The sequence below is a fragment of the Maylandia zebra genome, linkage group LG20 (assembly GCF_041146795.1).
Source record: "Maylandia zebra isolate NMK-2024a linkage group LG20, Mzebra_GT3a, whole genome shotgun sequence".
NCBI classification, from domain to species: domain Eukaryota; kingdom Metazoa; phylum Chordata; class Actinopteri; order Cichliformes; family Cichlidae; genus Maylandia; species Maylandia zebra.
This window is the reverse complement of record NC_135186.1, coordinates 3966395-3985046: the sequence shown is the minus strand read 5'-3', so window position 1 is coordinate 3985046 and position 18652 is coordinate 3966395. Positions and strand designations below refer to the sequence as shown.

At 40.8% G+C, this 18652-nt stretch overlaps 1 protein-coding gene across 2 annotated transcripts; it reads right to left on the bottom strand.

Annotated features, from left to right (window-relative positions):
* Positions 1-7000: 7000 nt before the first annotated feature.
* LOC101483586 (zinc finger protein 335) lies at positions 7001-18652 on the bottom strand. Of its 2 annotated transcripts, none has more exons than XM_014408822.3 (28): positions 18394-18652; positions 16892-17085; positions 16491-16767; positions 16302-16379; positions 14865-15989; positions 14582-14752; positions 14254-14424; positions 13906-14164; positions 13643-13820; positions 13437-13549; positions 13312-13330; positions 13033-13149; positions 12744-12820; positions 12419-12579; positions 12094-12314; positions 11742-11841; positions 11553-11641; positions 11189-11445; positions 10945-11059; positions 10662-10859; positions 10154-10296; positions 9925-10064; positions 9649-9746; positions 9441-9527; positions 8868-8951; positions 8712-8771; positions 7964-8069; positions 7001-7703 (listed from the first exon to the last, which is right to left on the bottom strand). In XM_014408822.3, exons 2-28 carry the CDS (start codon positions 17081-17083, stop codon positions 7582-7584), a joined length of 4758 nt encoding a protein of 1585 aa, XP_014264308.2. In that variant the 5' UTR covers positions 17084-17085; positions 18394-18652; the 3' UTR covers positions 7001-7581. The 2 variants fall into 2 exon arrangements, with proteins under 2 accessions (XP_014264308.2, XP_076734639.1); XM_076878524.1 differs by lacking the exon at positions 18394-18652 and adding an exon at positions 18081-18235.

Sequence of the window (18652 nt, the reverse complement as noted above, 5' to 3'; positions counted from 1 at the left end):
CAGCCCTGAGCCTGAACCAATCACTGAAGCTGGGCTTACAGAAGCTCAAAGTCAGCCATCAACCTCTGAAAACTTACAGGAGGAGTCTGAGAAAATTGTCAGAGACTTCAGTAACTGTCTGTTAGATGAGCTCCTGGAGAAATGTCTTTTCGACACAAACTATCTGAATATAGAAAATTACGAAGCGATCACCAGGCGTCTTACAGATCTGCTTCTAGATAAGGTCAGAATCCCAGGATATCTGAGTGCTCTTAAAAATAACAAACGGCGGATGCTAAAGAAAATGAGTAAGGCCCTTATAAAGGAGCTTGACTCTGCAGATCAGTTTGTACATTCGGCTCTTACACCAGATGATTACACTTTTGATGAACTTTTTCTGGATCTCCTGGACATGATTATTGAGGTTGTACTCAATCCCCCACTGAAGTCTAAAATTACAAGGTTCTTTCGAGCAGTGGGAAAAGCTTTAATGAAGCCGTTTAGGAGCTGCTGTAGGGGCAGCAGCGATGACTAAAAGACCAGCTGCACCCCCCCCCCCCCCCCACACACACACACACTACAATGCTTCTTTAAAGATCTCGAAGCATTTAATAATTTATTCAAAAACAATGTAATTGGCCAACAGAAGTATATTTCATCTTGTCTCCCTATATTGTCTCTCCATCACCCCCAACCGGTCGCAGCAGATGGCCGCCCCCTCTTGAGCCTGGTTCTGCTGGAGGTTTCTTCCTGTTTAAAGGGAGTTTTTTCTCCCCACTGTCGCCTAGTGCTTGCTCAAAGGGGATCTTTTGATTGTTGGGTATTTTCCTGCTAATACTGTAGGGTTTTCACCTTACATTATAAAGCACCTTGAGGAGACTCTTGTTTTGCTGCGATGCTATATAATCTTAGATTTAACTGAATTTTAAAATCATCTATTATAGCATCAAAGTAAAACAAAATGAAATTTTAAGAAAATTGATTTACCATCAAATAAAAATCCTAATCTCAAACATATTCTGATTTTTCTTGTGTTTTATTGTGTTGTCAAGTATGAAAAAACAATGTTGCATTTGTGCACTCTGGTCATGAGTACTGGTATTGTATTAGAGCAGAATTTAGAGTAGAATTTGATAAAGGTGGTTTGGGTATGAGATGAACACAATTCATGAAACTATTAAATGTTGTTATTATAGACACTAAGTGAATATCTGTGGTAAGTTTAACAGTTTTCAGGGTTTTAGGCACATTTCTGCACATAGATTGGTCCAGAATGGAAAGTCTAAAGCAAAAAGCCTGAGTGAGGTGGACATTTTCATCATGGTCTCCAAGGCCTCCTTTGCGACTTGCCATTTTCTGTCCCTCTCCTCCTTGTTGCGGTTTCCTGGGTCCTCACCCTCCAAACTCCATGGACCTTTCAATTAATCTTTAGGAAATGAAAAATAATAGCAATTAAACAAAAAACACTTGGGAGGTTTAATGTGTTTATTTTAATTTGTTTTTCACCTGTTGTACATGTAGTGGAAAATGATTCTTTGCACAAACTGACAATGCTGAAAAAGCCTGGAGGTTGTGTTCTTTTGCAGGAAAAAATTAATGCTTTCTGAATTAGGGTCATGATCAACTTGTAATGCTTTTTAAATCTTGCTTGAGTCAATATTTACTCTCTTAAAATGCCGCACGCGGTTACTTTATATATGGGTGTTGTGCATTTTAAGAGAGTAAATAACGAGGCTAAATGTCCTTTCGCTTCCAGATACTGTATTTTACACCAACACGATGTGTATGTAAGAATTTATTAGCGGTTTAAGTCGGGAAGCCTGTGCGTGGGAGTTCAAAACACAGACAGTGCGCATGCGTGTGACGTGAAGTAGCGAACGCTTTGATCGCCTGACTGTGACGTAAGCGAACGCTTTGACGTGCCCGTGACGTTACAGTCAACTGAGCCTATATATAGAACCCGCCAGGACTCACAATCTACTTAGCGTTAAGTAAATGAGATGTACAGACCGCGATCTTCGCACTCTAGAATCTTAGATTTTCAAAGTCCTTCAAATAATTTTACTGAAACCGAAACGTCCACAATGGCTGAATTTCAGACTACAGGCTCTATCCCCATTATTCCCGAGCATATTTTACCAGCTATAACCAAGTGTTTCGATCAGTTCTCCCAGGTACAATGGGGAATGATTGAACAGGGAATCTGGGACTCTGATCTCCAAGCATTACTGGCTGATATGATAATCGAAATCATTCAGATAGTTTCTAGCGGCATCCTGAAATCTGCACTTCCCACACTTCAGGAGTTAATGACAGACGAATTGTCCCAAACAGGTATCAGCATACCTGTGGCAAAAATAGCTCCGTCGCTGGGAGACTCTCTTTCAACCAGCATTGGCATCGCTCTTAACACCCCCCATGAAAACTGTCAGTCCAGTAAGAAGCTGACAAAACTGATTGAATTGGAGATCTCAGAAAAGGTCGACTCAGCTGTGACTCTACTCTTGAACAACCCGGATTTACGGTCAGATCCTGCCGTTTATGTCAGTGGAAAAATGACAACCACAAAAAACCTTCGACGCATGGTCTCTCACGCAGCCTCGTGTTTGGAAAAATGTGCAGCTAAGCTAAGCAGCCAGTGCATGTCAAAGGGCGGCGCAGCTAGTTCCCCTAGCCCGTCTAATTCAGAGAGTACTGAATCAAAGATCTCTGAGAAGGCAATGGTTGTTGAGGAGGTGAGCAGCGCTCTCACCAAATGGAGCACAGACACAGGAATCACAGAGGACAATAAGGATGAAAATGACATGACGCCTGTAGAGATAAAAGAAAGTGAAACTGGAGAGATGGCGGAAAGTCGTTCCAGCACCACAGGTGAAGTGATCGTGGCTGATGTTGTCAGTGCAATACTTGACACTCTGAAGTATTCGAATGCCGAAGATGACACAGAGATAGAGAAGTGCACAGATGCTGAGACAGCTGAAAGTCTCCAGCGTCCCAGCACGCCAGCAGAAATAGCTGCAGCTGACATTGTAATGACAATAATTGATAATCTGCAGTCTTTTGATGGTGAAGATGTCACATCTAGTGAGAAATGTGACTCACGCGAATCTGCTTTTAATGTGCAGTTAAATATCCAAAAGGTGAAAAACTTTTTCACGTCATGCATCCCATCCAGAAAAAGCAATGACCAAAAGCTGCACAAAGACCACTTCTGCGCTTTTGCCAAAAAGCAGTTTTACAAAATGATCAGAGAGATAAAACACCTGGTGAAGAAAAACAAAAGGTTCTTCATCTGTCTCCACGAACCGGTCAAGTCTCTTGATGATCAGAGAGCAGATTGTATGGACAGCTACAGTTCTTTTTGTAGCTATGTAAACACACCAGTGATGGATAGCATGTTTAAGAGTTCTTCCCCAGTTGATTATAACACCATCAAACCTGTTCTTGAACAAATGTTTAATAAATTAAACGGGCCAGAACATTTGAACCGTATCTGGAACCCCCTGGAAAGGATAAAGGAAATTGAGATGTTTTCCAGGGAGTTGACAGATAAAGTGTATGACCATCTCCAGTCAACTGAAAGATATGTACTCCCTGTGATGCTATCAGGAAAATGTCTTTCAGACTCTGTCATCTCTAGGTCTGCAGAGCCAACAGATGAGTTACCCTTTTCGCCCGAGGTCCTCTATGTGACTGTAGAAGACTCAGTGCAAAAGTTTTTGCAAAACACTCTTCTGTGGTTAGAGAATGATGCTTTGGATCAAACTGTTCAAAGTGACAAGATTTCTGGTGCCGTGGGAGACATCCAGGATGTGATTTTAAGAGCACTGACTCCAACAGAGCAAAAAGAAAATGACAGACTGTCTGAACCAGAGTCACGTCCAGATTGTCCTCCCAAAAATGAAACAGTCTCCTGCGTGAGTGTACTAGAGCAGGGCCCACCCCCAGAAAACAGCCCTGAGCCTGAACCAATCACTGAAGCTGGGCTTACAGAAGCTCAAAGTCAGCCATCAACCTCTGAAAACTTACAGGAGGAGTCTGAGAAAATTGTCAGAGACTTCAGTAACTGTCTGTTAGATGAGCTCCTGGAGAAATGTCTTTTCGACACAAACTATCTGAATATAGAAAATTACGAAGCGATCACCAGGCGTCTTACAGATCTGCTTCTAGATAAGGTCAGAATCCCAGGATATCTGAGTGCTCTTAAAAATAACAAACGGCGGATGCTAAAGAAAATGAGTAAGGCCCTTATAAAGGAGCTTGACTCTGCAGATCAGTTTGTACATTCGGCTCTTACACCAGATGATTACACTTTTGATGAACTTTTTCTGGATCTCCTGGACATGATTATTGAGGTTGTACTCAATCCCCCACTGAAGTCTAAAATTACAAGGTTCTTTCGAGCAGTGGGAAAAGCTTTAATGAAGCCGTTTAGGAGCTGCTGTAGGGGCAGCAGCGATGACTAAAAGACCAGCTGCACCCCCCCCCCCCCCCCCCCCCCCCCCCCACACACACACACACTACAATGCTTCTTTAAAGATCTCGAAGCATTTAATAATTTATTCAAAAACAATGTAATTGGCCAACAGAAGTATATTTCATCTTGTCTCCCTATATTGTCTCTCCATCACCCCCAACCGGTCGCAGCAGATGGCCGCCCCCTCTTGAGCCTGGTTCTGCTGGAGGTTTCTTCCTGTTTAAAGGGAGTTTTTTCTCCCCACTGTCGCCTAGTGCTTGCTCAAAGGGGATCTTTTGATTGTTGGGTATTTTCCTGCTAATACTGTAGGGTTTTCACCTTACATTATAAAGCACCTTGAGGAGACTCTTGTTTTGCTGCGATGCTATATAATCTTAGATTTAACTGAATTTTAAAATCATCTATTATAGCATCAAAGTAAAACAAAATGAAATTTTAAGAAAATTGATTTACCATCAAATAAAAATCCTAATCTCAAACATATTCTGATTTTTCTTGTGTTTTATTGTGTTGTCAAGTATGAAAAAACAATGTTGCATTTGTGCACTCTGGTCATGAGTACTGGTATTGTATTAGAGCAGAATTTAGAGTAGAATTTGATAAAGGTGGTTTGGGTATGAGATGAACACAATTCATGAAACTATTAAATGTTGTTATTATAGACACTAAGTGAATATCTGTGGTAAGTTTAACAGTTTTCAGGGTTTTAGGCACATTTCTGCACATAGATTGGTCCAGAATGGAAAGTCTAAAGCAAAAAGCCTGAGTGAGGTGGACATTTTCATCATGGTCTCCAAGGCCTCCTTTGCGACTTGCCATTTTCTGTCCCTCTCCTCCTTGTTGCGGTTTCCTGGGTCCTCACCCTCCAAACTCCATGGACCTTTCAATTAATCTTTAGGAAATGAAAAATAATAGCAATTAAACAAAAAACACTTGGGAGGTTTAATGTGTTTATTTTAATTTGTTTTTCACCTGTTGTACATGTAGTGGAAAATGATTCTTTGCACAAACTGACAATGCTGAAAAAGCCTGGAGGTTGTGTTCTTTTGCAGGAAAAAATTAATGCTTTCTGAATTAGGGTCATGATCAACTTGTAATGCTTTTTAAATCTTGCTTGAGTCAATACCTACTAGACTGCAGCACTCTAAACCTTCATTTTGTAATTTAAAGTACCACATGGGTTGACACACTGAATCAAAACATTGATTTGAGGAGAAATGTACAGCTTTCACACACATACAATGCCACCTGACATAACTCTCACGTTATTTAAATTTTTTTAAATCGCCTTTTAAAGTATTAACCTAAAACAACAAAAGGAACGGGAGGCAAATGTATATGCAATGAAGTGTCAATTCCATGTGCACGTAGCAGAAATACAGCTGGCCTGTAAACCTGGACCTGCATTTTAGCTGAGCCATATGTTCCAGTAACAGTTGAGGTCTTTCTTGAATGCAAGGTACATTTGGGGTGGTATGCACGCACAAATTAACTGATCCGCTGTACAAAAACCACTAAAAGATCCTGCCACATATCATTTTGGGGTGCAATAAGACACCACATGCACGTCTTTGTACCAGATCTCTTGATTCTACAAATGCTATGTGATCTGCTCTGTGATCTTTGAGAGTGACATCATAATGAAATGGCTGCAACCCTGCTTCTTAAACAAACTGACATAATGTGCTTTAAGTGACGCAAATTCTTGAAAAGCTCATGTGGAATGCTTAAAATCACTTTGTTTAAAGCCTGTTTTAAAGTGTTTTATAGTGACACAGTTACATGGATGATTAATGCCTTTGACTTTTTTCTTTAACTTTATCAATAAAACAAGTGCAGCTTTCACTGACAGTACATCATGTGGTACTTTAACCTATGTACTATTTTCATCGGTTAATTTTGGAGTTGCTACAAACTTTGTAGCAACTCCAAAATTAACTGATAGGAAAAGTTTGTGTGTCTGTGTGCGTGGTTAAATTGTGGAGTGGATTAGCGGCTAAGGACGAACAATGTCCAAATATCCAGAAATTTAAATCAATGTGTAAACATATGATTTTCATGCAGTTCAAGGATGGGGCCAGTATTAAGCTACAGGACGCGTTTTCAATATAGATATGTCCAATGTGATAAGTTAGCATTGTTATACAACATATTACATACACTCAGCACGAAGCTACATAACTTGTCACAAAGCTCAAATCATGCCCAAAGTTCTTGAACATAACAACATGCTCACTGCACTCAGATGACCTCTACAGTCACCAGATCCCAGTCCAATAGAGCACCTTTGGAATGTCATGGAACAGATTTACATCACAGATGTGCAACAACCATGCGATGCGATCCTGTCAACAAGGAGAAAATTTCAAATTTTTCCAGCACCTTGTTGAATCCATGCTATGAAGAATAAAATCAGCAAAGGGATCCAACCCTGTACTAGCAAGGTGTACCTAATAGAGTGGCCAATGATTGCATTTATATAGATAGGATATGTTAAAGCAGATACGGACAAGATGAAATAATTCTGAGCAGACACATTAAGGATTACATACATGTATAAAGTGATTTATTTGGTGTCAGCTTTGAACATATTAAACACTTTATACTCATCAAATCAAAACATGTCTTCCTTTGCACAACAGAAGACACATGCGAAATGTATGTACATAATATTATGTAAAAACAATATTGTGGCATTTTATTAATTAACTTATCTGATTACACATCAAAAATAAAGCGTGCCTTTTCATTTCATTCCATTCAAAAACTAAAATGTTCATTAGGACAGTTTCAATAACATGAAATAAGCCATTTTATCATTTTTAATAACATTGTCTTGCAAATGGGAGCTGTTGGGGCACATGTACACAATTCGGTTTGAATAATTAGAGAAGAGCCCAACGTTCCAGTACCTATGAATAAATTAGAAGCACTGCGTACAATAATTGAAATTTACAAGAAGCTGTTGATCTTGACTGATGCAGCCGCCCCGAGCAGGTGATGCTGGGCAGGAGATAAGGCCTTTTTTCACTTCACTGCCAGCTAGATGCATAAATAAGTTGAGGTCACTGTTCTGTTAGCTCATAGTGGTTTGTATTGGTCCTCCTCTTGGTGCACTTGTATCTCTATTCATTGGAGAAAGTAATGACATCATAGTGGATGCCCTGTTGCTGCAGCTCTTCCAGTTGCTCAGGTGTAGCCTCAGTGTAGACTGTCTGGGTCTGTGTCATGGCTGCGTCTGCTACGGCTGCAGGAACAAAGATCAGAGTTCATACTTTTCAGCTTTATTTATACTGAAGCTAATATTAGAAATAAATTATATTTTGGCAAGTTTTAAACCTACTGATGATGTTTGTTTATCACTTTCAAAAATGTCTGCATTTAAGGAATTACTTACTGGCTTTCCTGAAGAAACCTTATCATATATTTGGGACAAAATTATAAGAAATTCATAAAATCCAAAAACTTGGAACTGAACATCAACTGAGCACTCTCATAAGAGCCAACCTGTGACAGCAGAGTGGGCAGCAGCCTCCAGATCTTCAGCATTCACGATTTGTTGATCAGAGCTGACAGGTAGGTACTGGATCTGACCGTCGTGACTTACAGCAATCTACAAATAGAACAGAATAGAGTTTATTTCAAACGTGAAAATAACTGAGTTACAAGAACAAAAACTTTGTAAACACACACACAAAAAAACCAAGATAAAGACATCAAGTTGTCATGAATATCTCTGAATCCCACACAATTATTATGCTTGAAAAGGAGTAGGATGAAGTTTACACTTATTTGTTCCCGCCCAATTTGCAAATCAATGTTCAGAGTTTGGCATGTAATCAGATAATATACATGTTTAACTATATACAAGTTTACACTCATATACAATACACACAAAACAGTTTGAGCTCACAAACCAAAATGACTAAATAATCTCTTTTATATTTGTTTTTAAATTTGAGTTATGTTTGGACATAATGACATTTCATTTGTCTATAAAGTTTGACTTAACTTTATAGACAATTCCATGTATATGATTCAGTTGCACTAGTTGTGAAGTTGCTCAATGTAACCAGTTAGATACTGGTTCCCATCACTTCAATTTAAAAATACAAAAGCTTCTAAATTTGGATGTACAGATGATTACACACTGAGAACAAGATTGGAGAAATCCAATAAAGTATTCACAAACAGCTCCCACTCCATCCTACACAGAGGTCCATTCAGCATGTTTTAGATCTTAGACCTGTCTCACCTGTTGCTCCTGGACAATGGTTCTGTCATGTTCGTACTGGATTATCTGTCCGTCTGGCATCTGAGGGCCAGTCACAGAACCAGTTACAAATGAGACAGATATCCTCACTATTAAATACTGCATATATATGCACCGTTTAGGCAGTCAAACACTTACCTGTATGTGGTTGCCATCAGCTACTACTACATACTCTTGAGGAAGTAAGTGTTGAACTCCATCCTGTGAGATGATATACTGGACCTGAAAGTGAACATGGGACAAATAAGGTGAGATTAAATCTAACATTGATACTGATTATACAATACCACAAAGAAGCCTTAGGCACTTTCATGATTATTGTGTTCTATCACACACAAGACTATAAACCACCTCTGAGGCCCCAAATTTATCTTGATGCATGGAGCCAGAATCAGACCTTCTTTTTGTACAAACATTTTTTTTTTGCCTTTATTTTATAGGACAACAAAGCTTTTCAGACAGGTAAGTGGGGAAATATAATGGAGGAAGACACAAGGCAAAGGGCACTGGGTCAAAATTAAACCCTGAACCTCAACCAAGTGAGATAAACTGACACCCATGAGTCAAAAGCAAGGGTGGCCATACAAACATGTTATACAATAAGTTTAAGCAAAAAATATACATTAAAATACTTTAAAATCACGTTTCTTAAAATTTTAATGCATACGCATTTTACATGCACAGCGGTAGAATGATTAAAATGGAACTCACCTCAGTCACCTGGTTGTCTCCCGTCATCAGATGCTGGACCGTCTGACCGTCTATGGTGGTTATCTGCTGGATGTATGCACCTTCCTCCTGATTAATGCACATTTAAGGGTTCTTATTTATCAAATGTTTAGCAGTTACACGTGCAAAATCAATCCATTTTGGAGAGTACACCACATACATATAGGCTGTACTGTGTGAGAGCTGTTACCTGGTCTGACAGTGCTTGTTCCTGAGCTACAATGATGTGCTCCTGTCCTAGAGCCTGCAGCCGCTCGGGAGTGATCACTGCCTGATGTCCCTGCAGGGCTGATGTACACACACATACACACATTAAAATATATTAACTTTGTGTTCATTTTTTATCTGTTTTACACTGAGGCCTCTGTTTATGGACTTCTGACCACTGACACCTTTGCGTTTACTGTTATTATTACTTTTAAGCACAAACTGTAAGTCTTGGCTTGTATGATCCTGTGTTTCTTACACTGTAGTGTGGCTAATGCCTCCTCATCGCTGTTAACTATTATAGTTTGCTGAGACGCAGTAGTTCGACTTTTGCGAGCAGGATTATCCTGATTGTGAAGACGCTCCATGTGAAACTTCAGATGGCCATTGCGGTTAAACCTGAGTTAAAAAAAACAAAAAACACTCACATTAATAGCTGTTCTGTACCTCTAATGCCTAATGAATACAGATGTGTTAGATGCTCCCACCTTTGTCCACAAAGTTTGCAAGAAAATGGTTTCTCATTGGTGTGCGTCATCATGTGTCTGCGTAGGTCTTTCTTGTTCTTGGAGGCAAAGCTGCAGTTTGGACACTTGTGAGGACGCAGGTAGGAGTGCTGTCCCATGTGGGTCTAACACAAAACAGAACATTAATCACAATTCAAAGGAGCAAAAGTTAGAGCGAGATGTTTTTCAAATGTCATTAAAATGGCTCAGAGTATAAATGTCAAACTAAATGAATATGGGGGTGTACACCTCTCAATTATTGTTTTTTTACCCCATTTATATTAACTCATTCACTGCCAGCCATTGGCAGTGAATGAGTTAAACCCATTCACTGCCAATGGCCAATTGACGTCTATAGACGTCAATGGCAGTGAATGAGTTAATATGAAGCTGTTTATCAATTTTAATTGTCATCACTGCCTCCAGTGGAAAAATCTAGCTAACGTTGGCCAACTTTCCACTGATAAATCTGGGGTTTGGAAGGACTCACCTTGACCTCAGGCCAGGAGGTGGAGGTGAAGTCACAGTCAGGACACTTAAAAGTATTGGCATCCACGTGCGCCCTCTTGTGGTTCTCCATGTCCGAGCGTCCATGGAAAGACTCCATGCAGATTCGACAGGAAAACCTCTTAGTAGTGAGACTGGGAGAGCCCACTGCAGAGGGAGAAGCTGGAGCTTCGCTGCTCAGCTAACGGAGAACAGACAACACAGTCAAGGAGTGGAAGACAGAGATAGTAAATCTGTTTATGGTATAAACTACAGTTGCTAGTTACCTCCACTTGTTGCAATACACCATCAGCCAGTGCTGATGTAAGATAATACTTGTCACTTTTCAAGCTCTCTGACCCAGAAACCTCTAAAGCTTGAGAGGGGCTAGACTCCACATTACTGAAAAGAAAGCAGTTTAATAAGATTAGAAACTGCTGAGACACCAAAATGTCCTTAATATGAAAGTAATCTCTTGCTTATGAAATATTTGAACATAAGCTACAAATTGGACTGTGTGTGCTATGTTACCTATATCCAGGACTACGGATTTCTTCAGCTGCCTGCTCCACCACACTGAAGTCCCCTCCCCCCTCATAGCCTTCAATGGCGATGTGGGTAAGCTCGCCTGTTTCAGAGGTGGCAGCCTCGTAGGCCTCTTGTAGCACTGTCTCGCCATTCTCAGAAACATGGAAGGTCAAGATCTTTTGGGCCTGACCGGACGCTGCTGTCACCGTGCTCCATGTTCCCTTCTCCAAAGCTTTTCCATCTGACTTCAGCACTGCTACCTGTGAAAAACAATCAAGATATATTTTACCGTTATTATTTTTTCGTTTATTTTATAGAATACAATGCTATCTTTCATGTAACCGTTCTGAAATTTTGATGAGCTGACCTGTAAGGAGTTCCCAACCAGCTCCCGTGCATTGCTCATATTCAGCAGTAGGTCCAGGGCATTCTGAGCAGATAGGTCGCTGGATTCAGCTGAGGAGAAGCACATGGAGAAAAGTTCAGAGCTTGTCATTCAGGTTATATATATAACACCATAAATATTTAATATGTTTTCAGAGAAATCCTTACTGACCTTGTTCATAGATGATCGTGGTGTTTCCCAAAGCGTCCTGGGACACTGAGGCGTTTTCCATGCCCTGCATGGCTTGCAGTGTTGCAGAATCCACAGTGACCTAATAAGATCATGTTAAAAAAAAGAAATAAAGACAGAAAGAAAAAATAAAACAAAAACTATGGTTATTCTTTAAGAGTAAATAATATTTCTAAATTTTGCAAATTGCTGAATTTTCATGCATATGGACATTTACAAATAAAAAAAACAACAACAATATACAATCTCATTATTTTGTTATTTTCATGTTTTTTTCCCTTCTCACCCCCCATTGGCATAAAAGTAACACAAGATAACAACAAATCAAACTTACAATAGTGTTCTGCAAGCTCTGTGTGTCTTCATGTTGCTGTTTCAACTCTTCTATTTGCTGCAGGGTGAAGAAAGGTCTGCGCCGCGTCTTTACAGGCTCTTCAGGGTGAGCCAAAGACCACTCTTCAAATGCCTCAGCGTGGCGACACTGCACATGAAGGCGCAGGTTCTTCCTGTGCTTAGTCATGAAGTGACACATATCACAGGAGAAAGGCTTCTCGCCTGGAGAAATTTAAAAAACACACAACATCAATAAGTGAATTCAATAGGTGAATTTAAACTCAAGCTGTTTAAATTTAGCGTTATTGTCTTTCTGCTGCACTGACCTGTGTGTTTGATGGCCAGATGGGAGACGAGAAACTCCTCTTTGGAAGTAGAGTATTTACAGTAGTCGCACTTAAAAGGCCTGTCGTTGGTGTGGGACAGCTGATGGTTGAGCAGCAGCTTCTTGTTGTCACAAGTGTAGTCACAAAACTCACATTTGAACCTGTCACATTAACACCAGAGGGGCATTAGTTATGATATCACACTCACACCTAAATTATTTATTCTATCAAAAACTATTAACCATTGTGATAGCCTTGTTTTTAAAAGAAGACTGACTGGTAGATGACAGAGTAAAAGAGGAGGAATAGAAGTCTGAGTACTGACTTGTTGTCCTCAAGACTCTGGATGTGGGTTAGGAGGTGCATTTTGAAAGTGTAACGCTTCTTGAAGGATTTTCCACACTGCAAAGACAGAAAGGCATCTTAAACAAGAAAGTAAGCGAACTTCCTAGTGGAAGAAGAAAGCAGGAGAGAATATTCATTAGTACTGGTGACACACCTCTGTGAGATAGTGAGATTACCCTCTTTTTTGTTTGTTTGAGTTGCCATATTTAATTTAAAATGATAAGAATATGAAAAGAATAGTTCTTGAACTGCATAATCCTCTTTCTGACCTTATCGCACATGTGTGGTTTCTCTGAGCTGTGGGTTTTTAAGTGCTGAGTAAGTCTCTTTTGCATGGGATACACCCTGTGACACACAGGGCAGGGGAACTCCGACGCCTTCGGCACCTGCAATAATCAGACTAAAAATCACAATGCTGACCTCTTACAGTAAGTAGCAACCAGCAAACAACAGAAACTGAAATTCTGTCAGATTATTTTGTAGAATTATTCTTAAACCACATATATGCCAATAAGTATTGTAGATGGCATTCAAATATAAATTCTTACCGACTCTGTCTTCCTTTTCCTGCAAGAGGAAAGAGAAATAATCAGTTATATCGTCAACAGAAAACTTTATGAACATGTTCTTTTTCAGGAATAACTGAGTTTGACCACAGTTGCGACGCTCATACCGCTCTTTGTTGTGGACTGCCGAATGCCGAATAACATCTTTCTTGTACACGCTTGTGTAATCACACTCCTCACATTTGAATGGCTTGGTGCCCTCGTGGTTGAACATGTGCTCCTGTAAAAAAAAAATGTTTTAGGAAACTGTGGAAACATGCAAATAAACTGAGGTTAACTTGAGTGTGTTGTGATCTGTTTTATTGCAACTGACCTTGAGCGAGGACCAGCGCTTGCAGCGATAGTTGCACTGCAGGCACTTGAAGAGCTCCGGATCATTGCCTTCATGTGAGTCGATGTGGAAGCGCAGGTCTTCTAGAGTGAGGAAACGTGACCCACAGATGTAGCAGTTGTGAGGTCTCAGCAGTGGTTTGAGAGATTTGTAGTGCCGACTGGGAGATAACAAAGAGAAAGAAGAAATTAGTGCATTCTAAAATATTTTAATGGAATTTATAATAAAATGTTAAAAAGACTTACTTCCGATTCATATACTTCTTATATTTCTTGCGAAGGAAGCGCCGGGATGGTCTGCCACGTTTTCTTGGGAAGTACTCCACCTCCGTCCGTTGGTTGGATGAAGGATCTTTGTTCTCAGAGTCTGACTGGCTAATTACTGCCTCAGGTGCATCTCCATCAGTCACCGTGGGTGCACTATTGTCTAGGCCTGAAGAGCTTGCCTCTTCAGACTCATTAGCATCCGAACAAACCCTAGGCTTCTTAGCAATACTTTCTGCTTCTGCAACAAAAGCGGAAAAAGGAGAATATATTAGCCTAAGGTTTTGCATGTAGGCTCTCTAGGCTCGCAGTGATAGGCTGAAAACTCACCTTTGCTGCTGTAGCCTTCATCTACAACTGAGTACTTCCTTGGACGGCCAGCTTTACGTCGGGGACGCCCTTGAGGAGAAGAGGAGGAGGAAGTGGGAGTTGCTGACTTTTTCAGAATGGCAGGTGGTCTTCCTTTGGAATCTTCATCAGCTGGGTTGTAGTCGCTGTCCTCTGGAGACAGATTATTTTTAATCAGTGTGAGGGATAAGTGGAAATGACAGTGAGAGCTATGTGATTGAGTAAATGCTCATTAACAAGAAAAGTATTAATGTTATAATCTATTCAAAGACAGAAATTTGCATATTACATCTATGTCTTTTTCACTAACTTTCAGGATCATCAATAGCACCATCATCCACAACGTCATCCTCCTCTTCTTCTGCTGCTTGCTGGGACTCTGCAGCCTTCATCTTTGCTGCCTCCTCCCTCTCTGCCTTTTGACGGGCTAAGGTCTCACTTTTAGGAGGTCGTCCACGTTTACGCTTCTTTGGCATTTCCCCTAAAATTGTAAAAAGAAAAAAAAAGGAAAAAAAAAAAGAAAAGACATTTTATCTATATACTACCAAGCTTGGTGAGATAACAATGTTATGGCTATTATTCTGCTAGCTTACCTGCAGGTTTGAAGTGTTTGTCTCTCATGTGGTTGATAAGAGTATCTTTGGAGGCACTCTTGTATGGACACATTTTACACTTGAACTGCTGCACGATCACTACCTCCATCATTTCCTCTAACTCAGCCAGGTTTGGTGGTCGTTCTCCAGAGCCTTCTGCTACAGTTGATGTCTCCATGTCCCTGCCGAGCCCAGCTTCATCCTGAGAGCCTTGGGGCTCCTCTTTGCTGGGTGAGCAGTGCTGGGCCAGCTCAGGTTCTGCATTAGAGGTATAGGTCCCACTGCTGCTGATGAATGGGCCCGGCTGGCTCTCGCTGCCTTCCAGTGCCTCTGGAAGCCCACCTGAACCTGCCGTGTCTGCCAGAGGATGGTCTGAAGAGGAACTGTCGTCAGTATAGAGAGAAGCCTCTGGGCCATTGCTGCTCTCCATATAACAGGAGTGCTGGGGCTGCTGTTGAGAGTGCTGTGGCTGATCTGGATCCTGGTTCTCATCATCATCTTCATCATCGTCGTCCTCCGCTTGGTAACGAGAACAACCTGGCTGCTCAGAGTCTGCAGCTACAACACATTCCCCACCATACTCAGCCGCATACTGACGACTTGTCTGAGTCCGGTGATCTGCACTACTGTCAATGTAACTGCGTGAATGATGTGGCCGCTCCCCGTCATCCACTGCACGCCCAGGATACCCAGCACTGCACTCTACCACATAGTGACTTCGGCTGGTAGGATTTGAGTCAGCTCCACTGCACCCCACATAACCAGGCAGATCCTGGTCACTGTTATTCCCACTATAGTCAGGGAAGCCTGAACGGGAGCGTGTCTGGTCAGGTTCCTCGCCTGAACACTCCACATAGGAAGATGAAGATTCCTCTGTCTGGTCTGGACCATCTGCACTGCAGTCCATGTACTGGGAGGGGTGGGAGTGCTGTGGCTGGTCAGGCTGGCTGCTGCTGTCTTCTAAGTAACCTGAATGTCCAGGCTGATCATCGGGCTGGTCAGGCTCAACATTGCCTTGCAGGTCTCTCTGGTCAAGACAGGTGGATGTGGGACCTTCGGCAAGAGCTTCTATTGCTATACGATTGGACAGGGCAGAAGATGACATCTGAGCTACCATAGGAGCACCTGCACCAATAAACAAGGAAATGATTAAAAAAATATTCCTGAACTTTGTTTAACTTTGTTGTCATCAGCCTAAACAGATTTTAAGTATAACAATATAAATGTATATTGCTTTAAAATATAAACACATTTCTAATGTAAAAATTATTTTGCTAGTGGATAAAGATCAAATTAAAGCATTCAATTCATACATACATGACATTTACAAGCACTGTAAACAAATATAAAACATATAAGAGTCATTTATCAGAATTATTATTTTAAATTATTCTTGCCAATTGAAAGATGATAAGTTAGCAGGAACACCCCACTTACCGTCATCTGGACCTTGTAGTATTAGATACTGGGTTGTTTCTGCACCCCCATCTTCTGCACTGGTCACAGCTATACAACCTAAAAGAAAAAGATATAAAATCTCATGCCATAAAGTTTTCAACATAAGACAAGTTCATCGTTCTCTTGTCAGGACATGATGGAAAACGAAGAGTCATTAAAAACATATACCATTCATGATATCGGGGCCGATGGTGGATTCTATGATCTTGTCGATGGCAGACCCCAGATCTGATGAGGTAGAAGCAGTTGAGTCAGAAACCATCATAGCCCCTTCAGAGACAGCACTCGAGTGGACCAGCACTTGAGCTGACTCAGACACAAGCACCGACTGAGTCACCGTGGAGACACTGGACACACTGGTGGACTGGGCCACTGAAGAGGAGTCTGGAAGATGGACCGATGAAACTCTGACATCTGTGCTAGAGCTTGTTTCTGGGATGAACACCTTAAGAGTGAGGGAAAGAAAGGATGACATCTGGAAACTTACAGATTAAAAAGCTACATTCATCGCTGTTGTTTTTTTTTTGTTTTATTTTGTTTTGTTTAACCACACTGTATTTTTAACTTACCACAAGTCCCTCCGAGCTCTGTCCAACATGGCAGTCAGACTCTGGGGCCTGTGCATGAGAAGCAGCAGCATCACTGCTGTCTGCAGACATCGCCTCTGATGACTCCATTCCCATGCCACTTTCAGATGGCTCCTCCATCCCTGAGGGACCTGCATCACTGCTGCTCTCCACCTCATTTTCCTCCAAATCCATAACTATCCACAAGAATGAAACAAAAAAAATTAACCAAACTACTCCACCTATTTCTATTTTCCAAAAAAAATAGATCTACACTACCATACTACTGTACTGTAAATCTAAGGTGTCATCTCTTAAACATACCTTGAATATCCATACAAGTACTGTATATATAGATATATGCAACTTGCACATAGTTTAAGTACGAAGGAAGATCACTATTTGTTTTTAAAATTTAGACACTCTAAGCTATGTTATATGGAGTTAAACAGCAACGTATTTCATAACTTTAAAACCAGTAAGACCTGCGGACATTAGGGGCTGAAAAAAAATTGTCTAACTTAATCAACTGTATTTAAGTAAGAGTGTATTTGCTGAATAAGGCTGTTGCAGTGGATCATAACTTGTATACTGCCTAACTCCTGTCAATCAGAGCCAACTCTAAATGACCTCTGAAGGTTTTGTGGTCACTTCTCTGTTTCCAAGGTCAGATTGAACTCTCTATAGTTTGCATTTAGTTGGAAAGACCAAACTGAGCAGTGCACACTAATAGTTTACTTAGGTGTAGTTCCGATAGATTGTCAGTTTTCATAAACTTTATACTTCTTTACTGGTTAGAGTTAAATATGACTTCATTTGTTATAGCAGACTATGTTCAGATCATGTGTACTGTAGTAGCTTTCCACTGCAGTGCTTGATATTGTTACACAGTTTACTAAAAGGGATTACGTGCAAGTGAGTTTGTTTCTGAGCATTTACCCCAAAGCCTTTTGCTTCTGTTAACATCGTATCTTTTGACTCTTTATTTTTAGTAAATATCATGGGTATCTTGATTCAGGGAAAGAAACTCTTGTGATTTTCACACTATCATAATTTGTTGAAGACCCAGGAACAAAGTTTTTTATAAACTTGCTCACGACCAAAACAGCTAACTGGCTAGCTTCCATATAGCTAACCAGCACTGCTGTTCGCTTAACGTCGGGCTTTTGTGGGGCTAACAACCGACACTTACAATCATAGAACTTGTGTTTGAGCAGCACAGTACAGTTATAACCTAAATGCTGCTGCTAAGTCGCCATATCGGGTGTTACGTGATGCAAAATAGCATGCGTTAGCCTTTTTTAAACGGGCCTAGCTGCCCTTCATCCTGCCTGCTCCGCGTCGCCATTTTATACCAACTAACCCACTTTTCCATTCAGGCATTCTGAAAGCTCTACTGGGGACCTCGAGGGCCTCCGCTGCGGCAGACCGCCCAAATTCTCTCCCTGAAGAAAATAAAAACAATTTCCATCTTCGGCAGGAGAATCGCAGCTCTTTTTTCTTACCGTATATTTTCGAGTAGTAGGGTGTCCTTTGGTGTGGAGGCGCTAATTCGAACAGAAGTTACTAACCGATAATTGTTGCTTCATTCTAGTCGGGCACCATGAGTATCTCCTCGCTTCCTGTCCGTGCAACCGGATCTTATTTATTGTTTTTATTCAAAACGGAGCTTTTTGTTTTAACCAGTCATAATATTTTTTTATTAACTTCAACATTTTATTTCTAATAATCACTTGACCGTTTTTCGTTGTTGCAAATATTCGT

Excerpts from the sequence above, each read along its gene's own strand:
- LOC101483586 (XM_014408822.3), bottom strand. The coding sequence starts at position 17,083 with ATGGATTTGGAGGAAAATGAGGTGGAGAGCAGCAGTGATGCAGGTCCC. Across the intron at positions 14,425-14,581 it reads TGCTATTGATGATCCTGAAA|AGGACAGCGACTACAACCCA; the intron begins GTTAGTGAAAAA and ends ATCTGTCTCCAG. Across the intron at positions 12,580-12,743 it reads CAGAGTCTTGAGGACAACAA|GTTCAAATGTGAGTTTTGTG; the intron begins GTCAGTACTCAG and ends TTAATGTGACAG.